This window comes from Caretta caretta, chromosome 10, assembly GCF_965140235.1.
Source record: "Caretta caretta isolate rCarCar2 chromosome 10, rCarCar1.hap1, whole genome shotgun sequence".
Classification (NCBI taxonomy): Eukaryota; Metazoa; Chordata; order Testudines; family Cheloniidae; genus Caretta; species Caretta caretta.
In genome coordinates this window covers 76,882,120-76,907,607 of record NC_134215.1, presented here as the reverse complement: position 1 = coordinate 76,907,607, position 25,488 = coordinate 76,882,120, and the positions used below count along the sequence as shown (strand labels likewise).

General features: G+C 48.3%; 1 protein-coding gene across 4 annotated transcripts in view; it reads left to right on the top strand.

Annotated features, from left to right (window-relative positions):
• The window catches only part of LYSMD4 (LysM domain containing 4), a 29,446-nt gene extending 4,193 nt beyond the window's left edge, over nt 1-25,253 (top strand). The window contains exons 1-3 of one of the 4 annotated variants that reach the window (XM_048867300.2): nt 19,628-19,660; nt 21,722-22,009; nt 24,504-25,253. In XM_048867300.2, coding sequence (XP_048723257.1) covers nt 21,737-22,009; nt 24,504-25,157 — 927 coding nt within the window. In that variant the 5' untranslated portion in view covers nt 19,628-19,660; nt 21,722-21,736 and the 3' untranslated portion in view covers nt 25,158-25,253. Of the gene's footprint in view, nt 1-19,627; nt 19,670-20,402; nt 21,331-21,721; nt 22,010-24,503 lie in introns of those variants that run through there. The other 3 variants (XM_048867299.2, XM_048867301.2, XM_048867298.2) reach the window with 3 other exon arrangements.
• The last annotated feature ends 235 nt before the right edge of the window (nt 25,254-25,488 follow it).

Below are 25,488 nucleotides of genomic sequence, written 5' to 3'. Positions count from 1 at the left end.
CAGAATTGGACAAGTAAATAGTGGTGTCCCCCAGCGGCCTGTACTGGGACCAGTGCTGTTCAACGTAGTCATAAAGGAATAAGGGGTAAACAGCGAGGTGGCAAAATTTGCAGATGATACAAAACTACTCAAGATGATACAAAGAGTTACAAAGAGATCTCACAAAACAGGGTGCCTGGGCAACGAAATGGCAGATGAAATTCAATGGTAATAAATGCAAAGTAATACACATTGAAAAACATAATCTGAACTATACATATAAAATGATGGGATCTAAATTAGCTGTTACCACTCAAGAAAGAGATCTTGGCATCATTTGGGATAGTTCTCTGAAAACATCCACTCAATGTGCAGTGGCAGCCAAAAAAGCAAACAGAATGTTGGGAATAGATAAAAGAGAAAACATCGTATTGCTTCTATATAAAGCCATGGTATGCCCACATCTTGAATACTGCGTGCAGATGTCACCCCATCTCAAAAAAGATATCTTGGAATTGGAAAAAGTACAGAAAAGGGCAACAAAATGATTAGGGGTATGGGACAGCTTTCATATGAGGAGAGATTAATAAGACTAGGACTTTTCATCTTGGAAAAGAGACAACTCGGGGGGAGGAGATATGATATAGATCTGTAAAACCATGACTGGTGTGGAGACAGTAAATAAGGCAGTTATTTATTCATAACACAAGAACTAGGGGTCACCAAATGAAATTAATAGGCAGCAGGTTTAAAACAAAAGGAAGTATTTATTTACATAACCCACAGTCAACCTGTGGAACTCTTTGCCAGAGGATGTTGTTAAGGCCAAGACTATAACAGGGTTCAAAACTAGAGCTAGATAAGTTCATGGAGGATAGCTCTATCAATGGCTATCAGCCAGGATGAGCAGGGATGGTGTCCTAAGCCTCTGTTTGCCAGAAGCCAGGAATGGATGACAGGGGATGGATCACTTAATGATCGCCTGTTCTGTTCATTGCCTCTGAAGCACCTGGCACTGGCCACTGTCAGAAGACAGGCTAGGCAGACCTTTGGTCTGACTCAGTATGGTTGTTCTTATGTGCCCATGTCATCTAGGAGGTGCTCCCTAAGAATATAGTGCTTCCAAGGTCTTGGGATTTTTAATAGAGCTCAGGAAAATAATGTCAATAAAAATTATTTTCACCCCAAAAACATGACTCATAATTAACTGGGGGAAAAACACTGCCATAAAACAAATAAGAATAACACAAGAGAGCAGAAACCCATTAAATAATGTTATTAGTATATACTTACTGGTTTTCATACAGTTTCCCCCTTTCAATGCTAATCCACCAGATAAAATGACGATAATTTTTGCTTCAAAATTGGGCCACGAGGAAAACCTCCAAGCATGTGCTGTGTTTGTTATCCCCCACTTATCTGTAGGGTCATGGAAGGTGTTACTGGTTGCCACCCCCCCTCCCTCCCTCCCGGGATGCCACTTGATTTACTGGGGTTACACTGAGTCCATCCTGCTCCACCAGCCTGGATTCCCTCTCCCTGTTTTGTTGAATTAGTCTCTCCGACCTCTTGCAGCACACACACACACGGGTAGGACCACACCCAGCTGCAGACACAGACTGAAATCAGCTCTGTGTGAGAGGATTCACCCAACACTCACATGCACACCCCTTTTGGGGAAAAAAACCCAAATAATAGTCTTGCGCTGTATAGAAAGAACTGCACAGTGCAAGCTCATAAAAATTCGCCTTCTCCCTCAATGTGAAGAGAGATATTTACTTCTTGCCCCCCAGTTAGAAATTATAAGTGATTATAAGGGATAGCAAACAAAACAAAGCAAATTACTGAGCAAATAAAACAAAACATGCAAACTAAACTTAATACACTAAGGAAATTGGCTACAAATAGTAATTTCTCACCCTAAATGTTGTTTCAGGCACATTCTTGAAAGCTGGCTGCACTGGTCTGCAGATTGAAACTTCAAATATTTTATTAAGATAATGTTGAAATAAAAAGAAAATGGTACAGAGTTCAAGCATAGATGTTTCTGGTTATCAGGGAATAAGGTACAGATTATCAAGGGGTGCGAAATTCGGTTTAGGAGCTGGTGGCGTAAGGAATACATAATCTGCAATCTCCCCGATTGGGGATAAAAGTTTAACCGGTCAAAGTACAGACATTGAGATATGGGGGTATGTTGTCCATATAATGGCTATGTTCAGGTGTGCAGTATAATGAGCAGATACGATGATGGGGATGGATCTACCCTCATTTGGTGGGATTTAATGTTCAGTGAGTTTATGGTTCCAGTTCATATGGTCCAGTGGAAAAAGCCTCTCAGTCCCTTTCCCATAGTGGATGCATAATGTTGTACCGGCTCACACCTCGTGGTACTGTCGGTGGCCGGTGATGTGTTTGATGTAGATGTCCCTGGACCATCGGATGGTGTCCGAGGTGTGAGGTGCCGCGTGAGCCGTGCGTAGTGTCGACCAATCCCACAGGTCCACAGCACATGCTCGTTGCAGGGGTCCCAAGCGCCCAGGGCTCCGACAATTAGGGCATTCATCTGCATCTCATAGCCCTTCGCACTCAGGGTGTCGGCCAGAGGGGTGTATTTTTCCAGCTTACAAGCCCGGGCTTCTTGGAAGGCCGGGGTCCTCTTCGCGAAGGAGACCGTGATGTCGACGAGGATGATCTTTTTCTGGGCCTCGTCGGTGACTACCATGTCAGGTCGCAACTGGCTGTCAGTACCGGGGATGGCACAGTTCACGGCGACCTCCCCCAGGCGCGGTGCGATGGCTTTCTATTACCCACCGGCTAGACACCCTTCCAGCCTGGGCTCAACTCTTCTCTCCCTGGTTCAGTTCTTGTTTCCAGGTGATTCCCAGTGTCTCTTTGGGTGGGGAGGCAGAGGAGAACCACGACGATGTCACTCCCCTGCCTTATATAGCTTTTGTGTATGGCAGGGAACACTTTGTCTTCCAGGGGAAAAACACTGGCATGCCAAGGTGGGCTCCAGTACCAAGTGACTCAGTCACATGTCTTTGCAGAGTTCTAGCAGCCATTACTTGCAGGCTGTTTGGAGTGTCCACAGGAAGAATAAGCTCTTTCACAGTCCATTGTCTCTGCTGATGGGCTTTTTTATTGTTGTACGTGAAGGGCTAGTTGTGGGTGTTACCCAAAGTGGCACATTTGAAATACAGATATGTGGTCAATATTCCTAGCTTCAGATACAGAAATGATACAAGCATACAAATTGGATAATCACATTCAGTAAATCATAACCTTTCCAATGATATCTTCCATGAGCCATCTTGCATAAAGTACATCTTAGTCATGCCATATTCCTATCATAACCATATTTCTATGAAGAATATGGGGTGTAATGTCACAGAAAGGGAAAGGGTCCTTTTGTTTTTCCTTGGTACGGTGCCTTGCATGTTTATAAATCATTTGCAACGTAGCCGATGGTAAGTGACAGCATAAATATGAGCGAGTTTGATGTGGAGCTGCACATCAACAAAGAGCAGATGGCATGCAAGCACTACGTAAGCCTGTTGGCAGACGTCTGAGAGAAGCTACCCGAGCACTTCTGCTTATGAGCTGTGTGGTGCAACTGCAGAGTGCTTGGCATTTGCAAAGGTGAGTTTTAAAGGGCTGACAGGTATCGGAGGTACTTTGATAAAGGGTATGGTATTTCAGTGTAACATATGATAGTCTGGAGAACCTCTAGGTGGCGCCAAGGCAGTGCTCAATGAGTCCCTATTATCTCCCTACAGGAAATAATGGCCTAATTTTATTGAGAGCCAGGCTTCATATAAATGTATTCTGCTGCTCGAATTTTAGATTAAGATAAAAGGAACATTGTGAAGCTCCTTAGGTCAAAAATGCTGCATATTATAAAGTTGTAAATTCTCACAGGGAACATGATCTTCGTGACAATCTAGATTTATGACAGATTAATGGCTGTGAAGGAGCATTAAGAAAAGGCCCTTTTGAAGTGGAATCATTTAACAGGAACACAAATGCAGTATGTGTCCTGGTCTCTGGGGAGGCTGCCCCTTCTGTGACAGCTCACTGAGTGCACCCTTTCAGGTGACAGCCCTATGTTTCTCTTTGGAGTGGGATCTAGCCACTCTCCAGCTGGATCTCTGGGTTACACCCCCCTTGTTGCCAGTACGTACTATATCCAGTGGGCTTGCTTGGCACCTGCTAGAGATTCTCTTACAGCGTCTATGACTATAATAGTTTGCAGTGACACAGAAGCAGCTTCTTCAAAACAAAGTATGATTCATTGGCCAAAAGGTGCACAGCACTCAGAGAAATAGATTTAAAACAACACAGACCCATACGCACCCTGTCTTAGCTATGCTTGGCATTCCTCTCAAACCCCTAGGTAGCCATGTCGCAGTCTTGGTGTCCCCATTCTCTTGAAACACTATTTCACTAGGAGGGTGGTGAAGCACTGGAATGAGTTACCTGGCGAGATGGTGGAATCTCCATCCTTAGAGGTTTTTAAGGCCTGCTTGACAAAGCCTTGGCTGGGGTGATTGAGTTGGTGTTGGTCCTGCTTTGAGCAGGGGGTTGGACTAGATGACCTCCTGAGGTCTCTTCCAACCCTCATACTCTATGATTCTAAGTTACACCCTGCTTGCTGCAGACCCTGACTCACAGTCAGTATGTCAGCCTGAAGCAACTGACAACTTCCTCCTCCCTTTCTACAGGCTAGTATATCTATACGGTTATAGTATCTTCTTTGATCTTAGGTTCAGCCTGGAAAGAGTACACTTTGCCAGCCTGGAGGAAGGCAAGCAGAGACATTCCCCAATTAATAGTTCCCCCTTTGTTCTCTACGGAGCCTTCTGATTCCTATGACAGTACCTTATCTTTGCCATTGTTTTGTCTTTCCTGCTTGGTTTTGTCTAACAACCTTTTGATCTCACCCCATGCAAGTAACCCATTATACACAAACACATAATGTTCACAAGAAATAACGACCTCGTCCTGTTCTTGACAGCATGTACTTCAAAGTCCTGTGGATAAGAACACACAGTGCATGCTAAAGACAGGAGCGTGGCCATTGTGGCACAGGCTAGCCACCTCAGGAGGTAGGGTGGACTTGGACTCATGAAGCGAGCCTCTGCCACCACCCATGCTGCAACATCCACACTGCTATTTTTAGCATGCTAGCTTGAGGAGAGCTAGCGCAAGTCTGTCTGTCCATGCTGGAAGGCTCAGTGTAGGCAAACTACTGAGAAAGATTTTTCATGTTGTCCATCCCTCACGAACTGGCGCAGGCATGTTCCCAACTGCATCTTTTTAAATGCGTTTTCTTAAAAAGCCCAAGCTGCTTTGATGTCCCACGCAGGCAGAAAAGTGCATCGGCAGTTGAAGGGTGACATGTAAAAGAAAAGAAAAATTGAGTAGGGCCTTTCTTCACTTCCTTCTACTGGATAAAGAAGGCCGGAAGAATTCTAGTATATTTATTTTAGATGTTCTGTTTTACATTAGAAATGCAGGGCCTGTCTCTCCTGGAAGGCTGTTGGGACAACTGGAAAACTAGTAGGTTGATATCAGAGACACCAAAGAACATGTTGAACTAAGGGTTTGTCTATAGACTCAGGGCCGGTGTAACCACTAGGCGAACTAGGCAGCCGCCTAGGGCGCCAAGATTTAGGGGCACCAAAAAGCAGTGCCCCCCAATTGTTTTACATTATTGCTTAGGGGCAGGTACCCGTCAGTCTCCAGTGCTCGGGCCGCGCCAGGGCCAGCAGCTTCTTCACCTAGGAGTCTCCCCCTCTTGCCCGTGGAGGAGAGGCAAGAGGCCGGGCTCGGCTGGGGCCCCGCACCTGGCGGCCGAGAGCAGCAGGAACCGGGCGCCGCTCGGGGGGAGCCAGGTTGCCTGAGCCCAGGGCTGCAGCAGCCTCTGCAGCAGTAGGGGCAGGCGGGGAGCACAGGTGCCCTGGGCTCGGGCCGCCTGGCTCCCCCTGAGCGGCGCCAGGTTCCTGCTGCTCTCGGCCGGCCGGTGCGGGGCCCCAGCTGAGCCCAGCCCCTTGCGTGTCCTCTGCGGCAGCGCCACCCGCCGGCATCCTCCTGGGCGGCCGCGGCAGCAGCGGCCGGGGAGCCTGAGAGGATGAGTGGCCCACCGGGTAAGCGGGGGAAACTCCTAGGTGAAGAGGCTGCTGGCCCTGGCGCGGCCCGAGCCCTGGAGACTGACAGGTACCTGCCCCTGCCCCATACCGGCACCACGTGCCCCCCAGCCCAGTGAGTGTGACCTGCCCCACCAGCCTCCATGCCCTGCCCCATACTGTCAGCCACCCCAAGCTCACTGTGACACCAGCAACCCTTGGCAAAGGGCCCCCTGATCTTCACAAACAGCTGTCACCGCAGGCCTGACAAACTCACTGCACCCCACATGTGTCTTACAGGGCACTTACCCAGGAAGAGGAAAGTGGAAGGGATCTAAACAAGGCTGGTAACTTGTCAAGAGTGAGTCTTTGTGAGATGTGTGCATGGGTAATATTGAAGGAATATTGTATTTACCTTAAAAGTCTGCTTTACAGACTTGGAGTAGAAATTAGTCACCAGGGGATAATGGCCCTTTGGGGCAAGGGGGATTTGTCACCCTGCCTAACCTGGCTGGTGATGCAACGCAAGGCTCAATTATTTAGCTTCGCACAATAGTAAGACTCTGAATGGGACACCATCAGAGGCAATGACAAACAGCTGAAATGCCTTAAAGGTAAAAAAGAAGCATTACAACAGCCATCACCCGTTGTGACAGGCTGTTTATAATAATAAGTTTACTAGTTTTCGGAGATTGTCGTGGGGGGTGGGGAGGGGGGGGCTGCAAGGTGGAAGTTTCGCCTAGGGCACAAATATCCTTACACTGGCCCTGGATTGACTCAATTACTTGATTGCCAATTGCCTTGAGTTAGCTCACATGTTTGAACATGCCAGTCTGGCCACTCCACAAATATTTGTTCCAGGTCACAAACGTGGGGTTCACCCAGTAAAATGGATGCTGTAGAACAATTGTCTGTGGCGTGTCCCGAGCAGTACGCCCAAATGCATAAGCTAGCTTGAGTTATTGGTAACATGTCAACTCCAGTTCAACCGTCTTGTGTAGATGGACCCTGCGAGGGGAAGTGATTTTAATTCTGGCTGTTTAAAGCTTTTTGGTTTGATTTTGTTCACAGTGGTTCAGCTCCAACACTTGGGAGAAAAACTGCTTTACTTAGGGATTCAGCACCCTGATCCTTTCACTGGAGACTGAAAACACTCCCTTATCCACATTTCTGAGTCATCCATGAAGACCTTCTGCAAAAGCAGGGACTAAACCTTTCTACTATTTCAAAGTTTATTAAAAAATTTCAGAAAAATAACCTTAAAGAAAAACAACCCAAACCTTCTGGGCTTTTGCTCTATGTCACAAAAGTCCAGTACTTTTCCTTTTCCTCTGCAAGTCCCCTTTGAAGTTCTTTTTCCAGGTCTGAGCTTGTTACCCTGAGTAACCCTCGTTTGTTTGATGCAGCGTGAGTATTACTCTTAACTTTTGAATTTAAATAGTCAGAGAGAGATTACAAATAGCTTGGGGAAGGCATTTTGCTGTGTCTTGTGTAATCACTATTCCTATGAGGTCCTCTCCAGCACACCAGAGCCACAGCATTCTGGTTCAGAAAAGCATCAACAAGTCACATAAGCTGGCTGAGCCCCATAGTTACAGGCTCATGAGCCAAGTGGGCCCAGAACACAAGGCAGAGAAAGGAAATCATAGTACCTGCTCTGAGCTGGCAAGCTGCCTGGGGGGACCTGGAGCATGATAATGATTTCCCTGGGACTTGCACACCAATAGCACTGCTTGGCCTGTCTCCCACCTCCCTCCCAACATCTTTCATGGATTCCAAGGCCAGAAGAGACCATTGTGATCGTCTAGCCTAACCTCCTGTATAGCACAGGCCAGAGAACTTCCCTGAAATAATTCCTAGAACAGATCTTTTAGAAAAACATCCAATCTTGATTTAAAAATGGTCAGCAATGGAGAATCCACCATGATCCTTGGTAAGTTGTTCCAATGGTGAATTACTCTCAGCATTAAACATTTACAACTTATTTCCAGTTTGAATTTGTCTAGCTTCAACTTCCAGCCGTATCTTTCTCTTCTAGATTGAAAAGCTCATTATTAAATATTTGTTCCCCATCTAGATACTTATTGATTATAATCAGGTCACACCGTAACCTTCTATTTGTTAAACTAAATAGATTGAATTCCATGAGTCTCTTATTAACATGCATGTTTTCTAAACCTTCACTCATTCTCATGGCTCTTCTCTAACCCCTCATCAGTTTATCAATGCTTTCTTGAATTGTGGGCACCAGAACTGGACACTCTATTCCAGCAGTGGTTCCCCCAATTCCCAAATATCGAGGTCTCTTGCAGAATGTTCTTTCAGTTCTTCTGAGTATTGAATCTTCAATAAGGATCAGATGTCTTCCTCGGATGGTTGGAGAACTCTTTGTGGGTAAGCCTGATTTTCATAGGTTGCACTGAGCTGCTATCCACATGTGTGCCCTGTATATATCTCTATTCTCTTGGGCCTGCTGGATCTTGAGGTATCTTCCAATGTTTCCACATTGAGAACCTGGTATTGATTTGAAACTTCTAGCTGTGTGGATTCCTCCCAGTGCTCTTCTCTCTGTGGCCGCAGCCTGCCTATCCTCATCTGTCTCCAGCCATGCAGAATGCTGCTGTGACCTCTAGCCTGTGGGGGTTAACAACTGCCAGGCTTCCTCTCTCTTCAATTCCTTGGTGGCCAGCTCCATTCTTCCCTGAAACTGAGATATTGGTGTTTCCCAAACTTGGCTCTCTAGGAATTCCTCAACTTCTCTGATTCGTAGTAGTGTCTCAACTTGCCCTCCAATCCAAGAATTTCTCCTCGAGCAGAGCCACCAACTTGTAGTTCATGCACATAAAATCCTTTCTCGCTTCAGGCAGGAAAGAGAACATGACATAAAATCCACTTCAGGTCACCATCACTGTTCCATCATTGGTCATCTTGATATCACACATAGCACTGAACCTGGAAGAAAAGCCTCTACATTCCCTCCAAAACTCCAGCTTGCTGCCTCCGTTTGCAGCCCTCCTTCTGGCTCCATGCAGCGTACAGAAGATATTAAACCTATGACAGCCTCCATCCATGGCTCTAATGAGAGGGTGAGTGATGGGGCAGCAATGATTGTCAATAAATTATAATAAAACACACACCAACAATTGTCTGGAGCCTGGGGATGGCTTCTTCCACCCCAATATGTGATGAGAATCTCCCGCTCTTTTGTCTCTACATTGATGCTGCAGGGATCTCCGTCCCTTCTCCTCTTCAACCAATCATGTTGGAGAGGGGCCTAATTCATCCTAGCTGATATCTGTTATGATGCTTTTTACCCAAGTGGAGGTGTTTGTAGCTCAGATCCTCAAAGCTATTTAACTCCCATTGCAGTCACTAGGAATTAGGTTCCCTAAATAGTTTGAGGATCTGGGCCTGGGTGCTCATTGCTCAGCCCTTTTACATTTCATCACTAGCTCATTAGCTAGGGAAGAACCATCCTTCCCTGTCTTACCCCGCTGGAGCATCAGGGGTTGCATCATTATCCATGATGTGATTCCCAAGCATTTGGCTTTCAAAAAGAGCAGGGGGCAGAACTAGCAGGGCATGTGCTGTTAAAACCAGCTTTTTGAGGTTACTTCTGTCTATCTCCCTTAGGTTTTTCTACAGCAGCCGTCAGTGAGCTGAGTTAGCTCTAAGTAAGAGCTTCCCTCTCGGAAAAGAATGCAGCCTCTGTGCTTGTGGAATCCAGGCCCCTAGCAGAGCTGTTATGTGCATCATTGGCTGAGCAAGTGCACAGCTGAAAGGAATTAACTGTTTCTAGGAGGCCTGTGATGCAACCTAGACTCATTTCAGGGCAAAGAGGGTACACACAGATTCCTCATGCTTTTGAAGAAACCCACAGGCCTCACACAAGGGCGTCTTGGCACTGAGCTGCGTGTGTAAATACGGGACCTGCCTGTACATTGCAACTGACTCCGAGGGCCTATTTCTAGTCTATCCCCACCCCAAAAGGGGGTGCCTTGCATGTGGAGCGTGTTAAGGATTTGTACTGAGCTTGTTTTTGAAACATAAGCCATGGGTTCAGGGTGCGCCAAAGGAAACATACCAGTGCAGAACACACCTCATCAGCTCCCCCAACCGCAGGCACTAGCCTGGCTGCAGCTGGAGCCAGTTAAGAGCCGCGAGTGGGAGAGAGAAGGGGAGTTGGCACCGCGGGAACAAGAATTTGGCCTTGGCGAGCTGCAGCTGCTCAGCCCACACCTCCTGTGGCCGTACCTATTAATTCTAGTTTAGGAGCAGCTGGAGGAGGGACAGGAAGGAAGCACATTCAACAGCCCTGACTCCAGCATCCAACGCTAATACTGAAATAACGCAAAGGAAAGGCCAGGGGGGGTTGGGCATTGCACACCACTTGTTACAAAAAGGCCGTGCTGCAAGTCAGGAGGGCAAATCAGCGTCTGAGCCGGATGGCAAATGGAGGGCGAGTATGCAGTTGTAAAGGGATTAGTGTTAGACTGCACTCGTTCATCACTGCTCTTCACCGTGTATGTAGCTATGTAACTTTTATTACTATATCTGTTCTTCCCCTTTAAATGTCTCTTTATAGGACTCCGCTATCAGCTGAGACTCTCAGCCATTTTGTGTTCATTTCAGTACAGACCACTACAGATACCATACACACTGGCCCTGCTCCCTCCTGGGCCCTCTATTTTTGTTCTTTCTTTTTCCGTTGTCTCTTAATGTCACATAAATGACTGAAAAGATCTGGCACATCCACAAAGAGCAAAATCACAAGTTATTTTAAGATGGAAGCAAATTCCAGAATCAATGACACCAAGTGCCCAAAACAGAGACTTAGGAGCTGTCAACGTGAGCAGTCTAGCTGATCTCACCTACTGGATAACATAAGAAAGGCCATAGTGGGTCAGGCCAGTAGTCCATCTAGCCCAGTATCCTGTCGTGTGACAGCATCAAAGCTTCAGCGGGAATATACAGAACAGAGCTATTTCACATGGTCCATCACCTGTCATCCAGAGCCAGTTTGTGGCAGTTGAAGGTTTAGGGACACTTGGAATATGGGATGCAACACCTTGAATTGCATCCAGAAACCAGCTGCAAACCAGTGTAATCTATAATGCACTAGTGTCTTCACTGTTCCGTAATGTGCATCTGCACTATGCTTGGCCTAGAGCTTCCAAAGGTCCTTGAATGTAGCCCCAGGTAAAGTGCTGGAGATGCCAAATCCTGGCGGATGAGGGGGACCTCTGAGCCCATCCCTGAGCCTTTGTCAAAGCCGCTGTCAAGGTTCCTCCCCCACTCTGAACTCTAGGGTACAGATGTGGGGACCTGCATGAAAAACCTCCTAAGCTTATCTTTACCAGCTTAGGTCAAAACTTCCCCAAGGTACAAAATATTACACCCGTTATCCTTGGAATGGCCGCTACCACCACCAAACAATTACTGGTTACTGGGGAAGAGCTGTTTGGACGCGTCTGTCCCCCCAAAATACTTCCCAAAACCTTGCACCCCACTTCCTGGACAAGGTTTGGTAAAAAGCCTCACCAATTTGCCTAGGTGACTACAGACCCAGACCCTTGGATCTTAAGAACAATGAACAATCCTCCCAACACTTGCACCCCCCCTTTCCTGGGAAATGTTGGATAAAAAGCCTCACCAATTTGCATAGGTGACCACAGACCCAAACCCTTGGATCTAAGAACAATGAAAAAGCAGTCAGTTTTTTACAAGAAGACTTTTAATAAAAAATAGAAGTAAATAGAAATAAAGAAATCCCCCCTGTAAAATCAGGATGGTAGATATCTTACAGGGTAATTAGATTCAAAAACATAGAGAACCCCTCTAGGCAAAACCTTAAGTTACAAAAAAGATGCACAGACAGAAATAGTTATTCTATTCAGCACAATGCTTTTCTCAGCCATTTAAAGGAATCATAATCTAACACATACCTAGCTAGATTACTTACTAAAAGTTCTAAGACTCCATTCCTGTTCTGTCTCTGGCAAGAGCAGCACACAGACAGACACAAACCCTTTGTTTGTCTCCCTCCTCCCAGCTTTTGAAAGTATCTTGTCTCCTCATTGGTCATTTTGGTCAGGTGCCAGCGAGGTTACCTTTAGCTTCTTAACCCTTTACAGGTGAGAGGAGCTTTCCCCTGGCCAGGAGGGATTTCAAAGGGGTTTACCCTTCCCTTTATATTTATGACACGCCCCCCAAATCTCAGCTAGGGTGAAACACTGGCTGGGATTTCTTCCTGGAGATCTAGGAAAACAGAGTTAATAAGACACATGCATCTCTAAATATACTACCAAGTACATAAAGACTAACAATATTTTCCACATCTCAAGGACGATTTTAACTAGTTGATTCTGGGAAACTTTCACGGGAGAGTGCATCAGCCACTTTGTTAGAAGCTCCTGAGATGTGTTGGATGTCGAAATCAAAATCTTGGAGAGCTAAACTCCACCGAAGAAGTTTTTTGTTAGTTTCTTTGACGGTGTGAAGCCACTTCAGTGCAGCATGGTCGGTTTGCAGGTGGAAACGCCGTCCCCAAACATATGGGCGTAGCTTTTCCAGAGCGTAGACAATGGCATAACATTCTTTTTCAGTGACTGACCAGTTGCTTTCCCTCTCAGACAGTTTTTTGCTGAGAAACACTACAGGGTGGAATTCTTGATCAGGTCCTTTCTGCATTAAAACTGCTCCCACACCACGCTCGGACGCATCTGTGGTTACTAGGAACGGTTTGTCAAAGTCTGGGGCCCTTAGTACAGGGTCAGACATGAGTGTCGCTTTAAGCTTGTTAAAGGCCTTCTGACACTTTCCGGTCCACTGAACAGCATTTGGCTGTTTCTTTTTGGTTAGGTCTGTCAGTGGGGCAGCGATTTGGCTGTAGTGCGGTACAAATCGTCTGTAATAACCGGCCAAGCCTAAGAAGGATTGAACCTGTTTCTTTGACTTTGGGACAGGCCACTTTTGGATAGCATCCACTTTGGCCTGTAGGGGGCTGATAGTTCCTTGACCCACCTGGTGTCCAAGGTAAGTCACTCTGTTTAGGCCTATTTGACACTTCTTAGCCTTAACAGTTAGTCCTGCCTCCCTTATGCGCTCAAAGACATTTTGTAGATGTTCCAGGTGGTCTGCCCAGGAATCCGAAAATATGGCCACATCGTCAAGGTAGGCGACTGCATATTCTCCTAATCCCGCTAGGAGACCATCTACAAGTCTTTGGAAAGTGGCGGGTGCATTTCGCAGCCCGAAAGGGAGTACATTAAATTCATACAGCCCGAGATGTGTGATGAAGGCTGACCTTTCCTTGGCAGATTCATCTAGCGGTACCTGCCAGTACCCCTTGGTTAAGTCCAAGGTAGAGATGAACTGGGCCCGTCCCAGTTTCTCTAATAGTTCATCTGTGCGTGGCATTGGATAGTTGTCTGGGCGAGTTACAGCATTTAGCTTACGGTAGTCCACGCAAAAACGTATTTCCCCATCTGGTTTGGGAACTAGAACCACTGGAGATGCCCATGCACTTTCAGAGGGGCGGATTACCCCCATCTGTAACATATCCTGGATCTCCCGTTCTATAGCAGTTTTAGCTTGAGGAGACACCCGGTAAGGTTGAACCCTAATTGGGTGAGCATTACCTGTGTCAATGGAGTGGTATGCCCGTTCAGTCAGTCCTGGGGTGGCTGAGAACGTTGGCGCGTAGCTAGTGCACAGCTCCTGGATCTGCTGTCGCTGCATACGCCCAAGGGTCATGGAGAGGTTCACCTCTTCCACACCACCACCACATTTCCCTTCGTAGTAGACACCTTTGGGCCACTCAGCGTCGTCTCCTCCCTGGGCTGTAAACTGACAAACCTTTAATTCTCTGGAATAAAAGGGCTTTAGAGAATTAATATGGTACACCTTAGGCTTTCGGTTGGAGGTGGGGAATGCTATGAGATAATTAACAGCTCCCAGGCGCTCCTGGACCGTGAATGGCCCTTCCCAAGATGCTTCCATTTTATGGGCCTGGAGCGCCTTTAAGACCATGACCTGGTCTCCTACTTTGAAGGAACGCTCCCTGGCATGTTTATCATACCAGGCTTTTTGTTCTTTTTGAGCATCCTGTAAGTTTTCCCTAGCAAGGGCTAAAGAGGTTCGGAGGGTGTTTTGTAGGTTGGTTACAAAGTCCAGAATGTTAGTTCCTGGAGAAGGTGTAAATCCCTCCCATTGCTGCTTCACCAACTGCAATGGCCCCTTAACCTCTCGGCCATATACAAGTTCAAATGGGGAAAACCCTAAACTGGGATGTGGTACAGCTCTGTAGGCAAAGAGCAACTGCTGCAACACTAGGTCCCAATCATTGGAGTGCTCATTTACGAATTTACGTATCATGGCCCCCAAAGTTCCATTAAACTTCTCCACCATGCCATTTGTTTGATGGTGGTAAGGAGTGGCAACCAAGTGATTTACCCCATGAGCTTCCCAAAGGTTTTTCATAGTTCCTGCCAGGAAATTAGTCCCTGCATCGGTGAGGATGTCGGAGGGCCAACCTACCCTGGCAAAAATGTCTGCTAGTGCCTGGCACACACTTTTAGCCCTGGTGTTGCTTAGAGCTACTGCTTCCGGCCATCGGGTGGCAAAATCCATGAAAGTCAGTATGTACTGCTTTCCTCTGGGTGTCTTTTTCGGAAAAGGACCCAGAATATCCACAGCTACTCGCTGAAATGGAACTTCAATGATGGGGAGTGGCTGGAGAGGGGCTTTGACCTGGTCTTGGGGTTTTCCCACTCTTTGGCACACCTCACAAGACTGGACATAGGTAGAAACATCCTTGCCCATTCCCTCCCAGTGGAATGACCCCCCCAAACGGTCTTTGGTCCTGTTCACCCCAGCATGGCCACTAGGGTGATCATGGGCTAAGCTCAAGAGCTTGGCCCGGTATTTAGTTGGAACTACCAACTGTCTCTGAGGATGCCAGTCTTCCTGGTGTCCCCCAGAAAGAGTTTCCTTGTATAAAAGTCCTCTTTCTACAACAAACCTGGATCGATTAGAAGAGCGGAGAGGCGGTGGGTTGCTCCGTGCCGCCGTCCAAGCTCTCTGGAGGCTTTCATCTGCTTCCTGTTCGGTCTGGAACTGTTCCCTTGATGCTGGAGACATCAGTTCCTCATGGGATTGTGGACCTAGGCTTGGTCCCTCTGGAAGCGATATAGGGGATGGAGCTGTTTCTGTTGACTGTGAACCGCTCTCCGCTGGTGCACTATGTTGGGATTCAGGCTCCGGCTGAGCCTCTTGGGTCGGGTTATCGGCTGCTGCCAGTTCAGGTTCGGTGGGGCCCTCTGGTGTTGAGGTTGCAAGTACTGGATTCAGTGCTGACACGGGGTCTGGTGTTGGTTGTTCGGCTGGTTCCGGTTCTGGGACTGGTTCCGTCTGGGTCTCTGGGACTGGATCCACTACTGCTGTTGCAGACATTGGCCTGGGGTCCGGGTCCATCACCTCTGACTGGGTCCTGATAGAAGTTTCCGGAACAGAGCTAGGCCTCACGGCTTGTTTAGCCTGGCTGCGGGTGACCATTCCCACCCTCTTGGCCTGCTTCACATGATTGGCCAAGTCCTCCCCCAACAGCATGGGGATGGGATAATCATCATAGACTGCAAAAGTCCACATTCCTGACCAGCCCTTGTACTGGACAGGTAACTTGGCTGTAGGCAAATTGAAAGAGTTGGACTTGAAGGGTTGAATTGTCACTTGGATCTCTGGGTTGATTAAATTGGGGTCCACTAAGGAAGCATGGATAGCTGACACTTGTGCTCCGGTGTCCCTCCACGCGGTGACCTTCTTCCCGCCCACACTCACAGTTTCCCTCCGCTCCAAGGGTATCTGGGAGGTATCTGGGCCTGTGGACCTCTGGTGTGATTCCGGTGCAATGAACTGTAATCTGTTGGGGTTCTTGGGGCAGTTGGCCTTTACATGCCCCAGCTCGTTACATTTAAAACATCGTCCAGCTGACGGGTCACTGGGGCGAGGAGGGTTGCTGGAGAACGGGGTGGTGGGACGATAAGGGGTCTGGAGGGTTCTTTGGGAGGTAGGTGGGGCTTTGGGCGGCCCCCGGTAATAAGGTGTGGTCTGGGGTGGTCCCTTCTGGTCTCCACTCCAACTGCGACCAGTTTTCTTCTTCTCTGCCACCTCCACCCATCTGGCTCCAATCTCTCCTGCCTCGATTACAGTTTTGGGCTTCCCGTCTAGGATGTATCTTTCTATTTCCTCAGGAACACCCTCTAAGAATTGTTCCATTTGCATTAGGAAGGGCAAATTTACTGGAGATTCAACACTTGCTCCTGATATCCAGGCATCCCAATGTTTCACAATGTGGTAGGCATGTCGGGTAAATGACATGTCTGGTTTCCACCTTAGGGCTCTGAACCTCCGACGAGACTGCTCGGGTGTTATCCCCATTCTGACTCTTGCCTTGGATTTAAACAGTTCATACTTGTTCATGTGTTCTTTAGGCATTTCAGCTGCCACCTCAGCTAAGGGTCCACTGAGCTGCGGCCTCAGCTCTACCATGTATTGGTCAGTAGAGATGTTGTACCCAAGGCAGGCCCTTTCGAAGTTCTCCAAGAAGGCCTCAGTATCATCACCTGCCTTGTAGGTGGGGAACTTTCTGGGATGGGAAGTGGTACCTGGAGAAGGATTACTAGGGTTTGTTGGGATATTCTGCTGAGCCTTTATCTTCTCCATCTCCTCCACATACTTCCTCTCTTTTTCCTTCTCCTCCAGTTCTTTGTCCCTTGCTTCCATAGCTCTCCTGTGAGCAGCCGCTTGGTGTTGTTCTGCTTCTCTCGCTGCCTCCCTTTCTTGTTCCTTCTTCAGCTGCATGAGTTCTATCTGTCTTTCATGTTCCCTTTGTCTTTCCTCAGCCTGAAATTTGGCTAATTCCAGCTGTAGTCGAGCTGAGGATTTGGTCATTCTAATCTCTCTGTTTTTAACTAACTTTACACCCGAGGTTTAGAAATAAACAAACAAAACTTGGCTGTAAAATTTTGCTGTGCTGCAATAGAATACCTATTCTCTGATAGTGATTGTCAGCCTACAGAAAAAGACAATTCCCTTGTCTCTGCTCTGGGCCCAAATTAAAGCAAAAAACCTCCAACTGCTTGGAAACCTGCTTACCCAGCCCAAAGAAAAAGCAAATGGGTAGAACACACACCCCCTATTTACTTTTAGGAAGAAAAGAAAAAAAAAAAAAACAATGGGTTGGAAGACTGTGAATTTCCCTGCAGGAGTTAAGTACCCTGCCTCCAGGCAAAAAAACCTGCAATTCACAAGATTTTGTCTTGTGTCTCTTTTTGTCCCTTTTGTCTCTGCTTGGCCAAAGTTTCAAAGCTGCTTTCTGGACTTTCTTTCCAAAGAAAAAAAAATTTCCTTTTTAAAATCTGTATTTCTAGTTCAAAAAATCTCAACTGGATCTCAGATGATTTCAGGTTAATCCCACCACTGTGCCACCATGTCAAGGTTCCTCCCCCACTCTGAACTCTAGGGTACAGATGTGGGGACCTGCATGAAAAACCTCCTAAGCTTATCTTTACCAGCTTAGGTCAAAACTTCCCCAAGGTACAAAATATTACACCCGTTATCCTTGGAATGGCCGCTACCACCACCAAACAATTACTGGTTACTGGGGAAGAGCTGTTTGGACGCGTCTGTCCCCCCAAAATACTTCCCAAAACCTTGCACCCCACTTCCTGGACAAGGTTTGGTAAAAAGCCTCACCAATTTGCCTAGGTGACTACAGACCCAGACCCTTGGATCTTAAGAACAATGAACAATCCTCCCAACACTTGCACCCCCCCTTTCCTGGGAAATGTTGGATAAAAAGCCTCACCAATTTGCATAGGTGACCACAGACCCAAACCCTTGGATCTAAGAACAATGAAAAAGCAGTCAGTTTTTTACAAGAAGACTTTTAATAAAAAATAGAAGTAAATAGAAATAAAGAAATCCCCCCTGTAAAATCAGGATGGTAGATATCTTACAGGGTAATTAGATTCAAAAACATAGAGAACCCCTCTAGGCAAAACCTTAAGTTACAAAAAAGATGCACAGACAGAAATAGTTATTCTATTCAGCACAATGCTTTTCTCAGCCATTTAAAGGAATCATAATCTAACACATACCTAGCTAGATTACTTACTAAAAGTTCTAAGACTCCATTCCTGTTCTGTCTCTGGCAAGAGCAGCATACAGACAGACACAAACCCTTTGTTTGTCTCCCTCCTCCCAGCTTTTGAAAGTATCTTGTCTCCTCATTGGTCATTTTGGTCAGGTGCCAGCGAGGTTACCTTTAGCTTCTTAACCCTTTACAGGTGAGAGGAGCTTTCCCCTGGCCAGGAGGGATTTCAAAGGGGTTTACCCTTCCCTTTATATTTATGACAGCCGCCAACTGACATCAAATCATGGTTTTGCCTCAGAAGAACATTATGCTCTGGCAATTAGAATTGAGAGGCGGGAAGAGGGTTAGGAATGAGAGCTAGGGTTGCCAAATTGGTAATATTTAAAAACAGGACACTACTGCAGGCGGGCCGAAGCCTCTCCTGCCCCACCTCTTCCCTGCCTGTTCCCCCCAAAACCCTGTCACTTGCTGCTTTTCCCCTCCCATTCCCCCCCACCTGGAAGCTGCAGCCACCTAACCCAGGCAGGGTAGGGGCTGGCGAGGCTGATGACGCGGGGCCTCCCCTGCAGTAGCCAGACACTGGGTGTCCGGTCAGTAGATCTGACCAGACGCTGTCGGGGGGGGCCCTTTTCAACTGGACTTTCCGGTTCAAAACTGGGTCCCGGCCACCCTAACGAGCGCGCCTGGGCTCCGTTCCAGCTCTGGGAAGACGAGCGCTCTAGGGACGCAGCAGGACCCTCGGCCTCAGCACACCTGGGCTCGAGTCACCGCTCTGGGAGGGCGCCTGGGCGAGCACGGGGGCCCGGACGGCAGGGCCCGTGGGGGCCCTTACGGAGGCTGTGTGACCATGGGTAACTCGCTTCTGCCGCTCGCCCCTGGGCTGGGCGTGGCACGTACCCCTGGCAGGGCAGCTCAGTGTGTTTCTCTCCAAGGGCTGGTTTCTCCAGTCGCCAAGTCCGGCCCGTGGTGGTGGGGCCTAAATCCGCCCCCCCAAGCCCCCAGGATGGGGGCTGGCCCCAGACTACTAGCCCCTGCCCCACCAGTGCCCTGGGCTGAGCCCGGCTGGGGGGCAGCTGCCCACAGGTGGGGGGGGGGCAGTGCCAGACCAAGCCCTGGACACAGGGACCCTGGGAAGCCCATTGTCCCTCCCTGGGCCTCTCGGGAGGGGTGGGGGGGTCAAAGGGACGCTGGCCCTTTAACTCTGCCCCGCCCGCCCCAGGCACGGCCCCGCGCTGACCGCTCAACCTAACCCGCCCTCCCCAGCGGCCCCGCCCATCCGCGCTGCCGATTGGTCGCTGTGTGCCCTTGTCCCCTGCCTTGGGCGGAACCAGCCAATCAGTGCGGGTGGCGGGGCAGACAGTGAGGGTGGATGTGGCGCCGGAGAGCGGAGGAGCCGAGGGTTAGTGAGGTCTGTGCTGGGGGAGCCCGGTCCCCGCTCGGGTACGGGGCTGGGCTCGCGGGGACTCCCCCCCCCTCCCTGGAGCCGGGCTCGCGGGGACTCCCCCCCCCCCCCCCCCTGGAGCCGGGCTCGCGGGGTTCCCCCTCCCTGGAGCCGGGCTCGCGGGTTCCCCCTCCCTGGAGCCGGGCTCGCGGGGCCTCCCCCCGACACTCCCGCCCGGGCTGGGCTCGCGGGGACTCCCCCCCCCCTGGAGCCGGGCTCGCGGGGTTCCCCCTCCCTGGAGCCGGGCTCGCGGGGCCTCCCCCCGACACTCCCGCCCGGGCTGGGCTCGCGGGGACTCCCCCCCCCCCCCTTATGCCCCTCCCGGGCTGGGCTCGCGGGTTCCCCCTCCCTGGAGCCGGGCTCGCGGGGCCTCCCCCCCGACACCCCCGCCCGGGCTGGGCTTGCGGGGACTCCCCCACCCCCTTACCCCCGCCCCCGGGCTGGGCTCGCGGGGTTCCCCCTCCCTGGAGCCGGGCTCGCGGGGACTTCCCCCCCCCCCCCTTATCCCCCTCGCGGGTTCCCCCTCCCTGGAGCCGGGCTCGCGGGGACTCCCCCCCCCCCCTTATCCCCCTCCCGGGCTGGGCTCGCGGGTTCCCCCCCCCCCGACACCCCCGCCCGGGCTGGGCTCGCGGGGACTCCCCCCCGCCCCCGCCCCCGGGCTGGGCTCGCGGGGTTCCCCCTCCCTGGAGCCGGGCTCGCGGGGACTCCCCCCCCCGGCTGGAGGCAGCGCCAGCGCTCGGCGTAAGCAGACTTATCAATGGCTTAAGGCTCCAGCAGCTGGGGGGGGAAGGGGGCACTTGCTCTTTTTACTATGTGGGGGCGGGACACAACTGCCTCGGGCAGTGGGTGCCGGCTTGCTGACAAGGCACGCCTCAAAATCACTGCCTCCACCGTGGGCCCTGGCCCCCACTCGGCCTCTGCTCTGCACCCCGTTAACCAGTCCCTTTGAACCCTCTCCAGAGCCATCCCCAGCTGCAGCCTTCAGTTTGGTAGCTTCTTCTGCTGGTTCCTGGAAGATGACTTCCCTCTTAAGTGGCTAGCAGCAGTCAGCTCAAGAGACTGGGCTGAAGTCCACTGCAGTCACACCTTTTGCTCTCAGTTGCTCCCACACAGCCCTGCTGGAACCAATGTGGGAGTCACAGCCTGCTTTGTCTGTATTAAATGCCAGGCAGGGACATCACGGCTTTAATGCCCTGGAAATAAACAAACTCAGCAGGATTAGGGCCCCTGTTCTTACCACAAGGGCTCAAGTTCCAATGCTTCATGCAGGCAGAGGCTGAGACATAACAGCAATCTCAAACAGTTGTGGATCACGCTAAACATACACATACCATTTTTTGAGAGGGCAGGGACAAATTCTTACACTGTGGGGAGAAATGATACACAAAACTCATTGTGGCTGAAAGAACAAACAAAAAAGTAAACTTACATCCTACATACAGCATAGAAAACCAACACTCAGAATTCTGTGACTAAGAGCAGCAACCAAGGACTTACAAAATGACCATGCAAAAAGGTGCATTGGGCTGTATTCTAACATCAGGGCAGTAGCAAACCAGCCTTAGGTTCTGGAATACCAAAGTTTTATCATAACCAAAGACACCCAGCTCCTGGGATGGATCCACAAGGTCAGCATGATCTTTCTTTCATCTCTGACTTATTTGCAATAGTGCTAAACTAGAATTTCTGGAATGAACCCCTATTAAAATGAGCACGGTAGCATCATGCAAAGTTTTTTCTGCCAATGAAGAAACATTCTAGGCTTCCCAGGGTGCAACAGTGACTGCCTCCCTTGCTGAAGTGGATACAAATGCCACTGTCAGTGCAATTGTTGAAAAGTGAGGCACATTGCAGAGCATTCTGGTGATTAGACCAGTGCATCAGACATGTACTGGCTTACTTGTGTGTGTATATTGCCAGGGTGTTGTGCTTTTGGTCTGTTGTCACTGTTCTGCATTGTGGTGAATAAACGTGTTGTTTTATGATCAGTACAGCTAAAATGTCTGTTTTCTTTTACAGGCTCTAGTATAAAACATGAGGCTCTATGAGCGACTAACCAGATCTTTCCAGGCTCCCGTCACTGTCCACAATTATCCAAGCAGCCACGTTTATTTGTTTAGAAATGGCCGATCAGATCCGGATGAGTCATCAGAGGAGGAATCTGACTTCATGGAATTACGTCCAAGGGGCAAGGAGCAGCAGAGAAGCAATTCTTCCCCAGAGAGAGCTGGGGATGTGGTGCTACTGGAACGAGAGCTCACCGAGGGCGATAACATTAACAAGCTAGCCCTGCAGTATGGTTGTAAAGTAAGAGCTGCAGCTAGATGATGCAGCTGCTTTAGTTTCTTCCCTTCGTCTTATTTTCATGTGTGTTCATTTTGTAAGCACTTGTGTTTAGGGATATGTTATGTGTAGCTTAGTTTCTGTGCATACAGAAAGAAGCTCCACTTCTCTGACACAGAAAGGCGACTGCTTCTGTGTGTGTCCTGTATTTATTGATACCCGGGTATAAACCAAGGTGATGCAGGGTGCAGTGAGTCTTGTAATTAATAACACAAGGAAAATGTATTCACCCCCACAGCCAGCATGACCTGGATTCCTGTATAATTTGGATGACTAAGTGTGTTACAGCTCTCAGGTAACTCACAATTATTATTAATTTGTTGAGGGAGGACAACATCTGAACTGAAAAAGGGAAACGAGCGCTGATCGTAAGGAGCTTACACTCGGTAACAGAACAATATACTGTGATTACAGAGGGATCTCATAAAGCTGGGTGACTGGGCAACAAAATGGCAGATGAAATTCAGTGTTGATAAGTGCAAAGTAATGGACATTAGAAAAAAATATTGGAACTATACATATATACTGAAAGGTTCCAAATTAGCAGTTACCACCAAGAAAGAGATCTTTGAGTCACTGTGGCTAGTTCTTTAAAAACTTCTGCTTAACGTGCAGCAGTGATCAAAAAGGCTAACAGAATGTTAGGAAGTCTTAGGAAAGGGATGAAAATAAGGCAGAAAATATCATAATGACATTGTATAAATCCATGCTGCAGCCACACCTTGAATACTGGTCCTCAAAAGCCCCATCTCAAAAAGGATATAGTGGAACTGGAAAAGTTTCAGAGGACAACAAAGATGTTCAAGGGTATAGAACGGCTTCTATACAGGGAGAGCCTAAAAGATTAGGGCTGTTTACCTTGGAAAAGAGACTACTCAGAGGGATCTGATAGTCTCTAAAATCATGAATGGTGTGGAGAAAGTGAATAGAGAAGTGTGTATCCTGCATTCTCATCTCCTTTTCCTCCTTCCCTGCTGAGGCCAGCTGCCACCTTACCTGTGCTGATTGCTGGCTTGTGGCTCCAGTGCTGGCTGTCAGCCAACTGGCAAAGAAAAAGTCTTCAAGTGGCCATTGAGCATCCACTGCACTGACAAAGGGACTCCTGCTGCAGCTGTTGTGAAGCTGCTGGAGGGCTCCCTGAATTGTATTTACATATTGTTGTTTAAAAATTAGTCTGTACCTTGATCAGACAATGAAGATGCAGCTGATGGTGCATATTGGCTCATTCAAAAAGAAAAATGTTGTTTTTAAAGAGAAATTTACTGAGTTCTTAGATTGATTTTCAGTGCCAAATGCACAGACAGGTGTTAGTGCAGTAATGTGCCTAAATGCTAAGAAAATAAAACCTGGGAAGTACTGTCCCGAGTGCAGTAATTTCTGCTGCTGGGTTTATTGCAGTTGGTTAATTTGTTACATTGCCCTTCTGGCCTGTCCTGCCCTTTCTCTGCCCCCCCCCACTTGTTATCTTGAGGCACCTTTGTAAGCCTCCCCTAAGTCAGGTTTGATGGTGTTCCTGGAAACTTGACACTAATGCTTTCTCAGGCAGAGCATTCACCTTTTGCGAGTCACCTTTTCTTGCTGCCTAAGGCCCAAGTCTCAGGCTTGTGCATTGAAAAGCTGAATATCACATTAGGCTACACTTGTGCTTTACTTTGTTGCCTTTTCATCTCTCACATGATGTCCGGAGGAGTCCAAGGTTCCACAGTGTGAATACTGCCTCCTACAATGACACCCAGTAACTCAACCCCAGTGTTTTGTTTCCCAGGCTGTAACCAGGGCTGAATTCCATTCAGGGCCGATTTTGGATCCTTCTTATAACTTTGGTAGTATTGATGGGCAATGTTTACTGTTTAGGCAACTACAGGGTTTGGGGGGCATTTACACAAGAGATTTGTAAATCTCAGGTGCCTAACTCCCAGAATCAGGCCCTACTAAGTCTTTTTGTGAATCTAGCCCTAGGAGCCAAAATCCCCTTGACAGTCAAAGCGCAGACATCATTTTTGAAGATGAGATGTAGGCTCCTGAATCAGTTAAACATCGCAGCACTGAGAACAGCAATACTTAAATACTTGTAAACGTCGGGGCCTGTTGTTCCAAAGATTTCCCCAGCTGAGTTAAGACAGGAACAGCAGAAAACCTAGGGATGGAAATGACAAAGCTGAAGACAAAATACAACTGATGGTCCTTAGAGACACTACTGAACGTGTCCTGAAGATTACAACTTTCAATATGTGAAGGACTGTAACTTATAAGTTTCATTGGGGTCTTAAGCTTGTTAGGAAATCTCTGACTGCCAGAGTCAGAGGGCTACAAGAACAGAGTGAGCCAGACTCCCCATAGTAGGTTTCAGTCAGTGTTTGTTTTCACGGTTGAATTTTCCTGGTTTGTTCTTGAGTCAATATTGGTAAAGGATTGTGATGCCTTAGGTTAATGTGTTTCTCCTTTCTGAATTCCATAGGTTGCAGATATCAAACGTGTCAACAACTTCATCTGTGAGCAGGACTTGTATGCTCTGAAGTCTATCAAGATTCCAGTCAAGGCTCATGGGGTGTTAACAGAGACCAGCAAAGAATTAAAACCTCCTCAGAATGCACCTTCCCAGGCTGGAATGACGCTGATTGAACTACCAGAACCTGATGATGGAGCCACCGGTAGCAACTATTCTGAAAGCAGATACCTGACTGACTACTTTAAGGGGATTGACCAGACCATTGAGGATGTAGTGCAATCAAAAGTCCATTTAAATGCAGATTATTGCATAGAAGCACCAAACTGCCCACCATCCAGTTCAGTGGGGCAAAAGGAGCCCAATAATGGTGCAGACTGTGGAATCCAGTGGTGGAATGCAGTTTTTATTATGCTCCTGATAGGAATAGTCTTGCCGGTATTTTATATTGTCTATTTTAAAACACAACAGACTGGGGCGGCAGCCCATACCTCAAACAATACCTTTGCCTCAAATAGCTCAGCTCATGAATTGGGGGGAACAATGTCACAGCACCTACCAGTTGTGGAAACCCACACATGGAAGATACAGCCCAGTACTGCCTCACCTCCCAACACTGATGCCCATAAACCAGTAACTCTGACTGTACTGGATTCAGGGGGCTAATTTTTTTTTTTTTTTTTAAAGTGAGCTAATGATCTTGACTGAACCATAGGGTAACATGTTTTCTCTGAATGAATAAAGATGTTTTGTAGCTTACAAGTGCAACAGACATTTGGCACTGCGTTTAGGTGCCTCTCAAGAGTGGCCTTGACTAAAAATCTGAACTAGGCAGACACATCAATGTGTGTGCTCTTAAATATTGTGTGGGTTATTGATTGGAATGATGCAGTCTTATAGCTGAGGAGAAGACACATTTTGTATAGACTGAGCAATTCCCCCCCCCCAACAACTTAAAACAACGTTTTTCATTCTCTGGCAGAACTGAGTGAGCCTT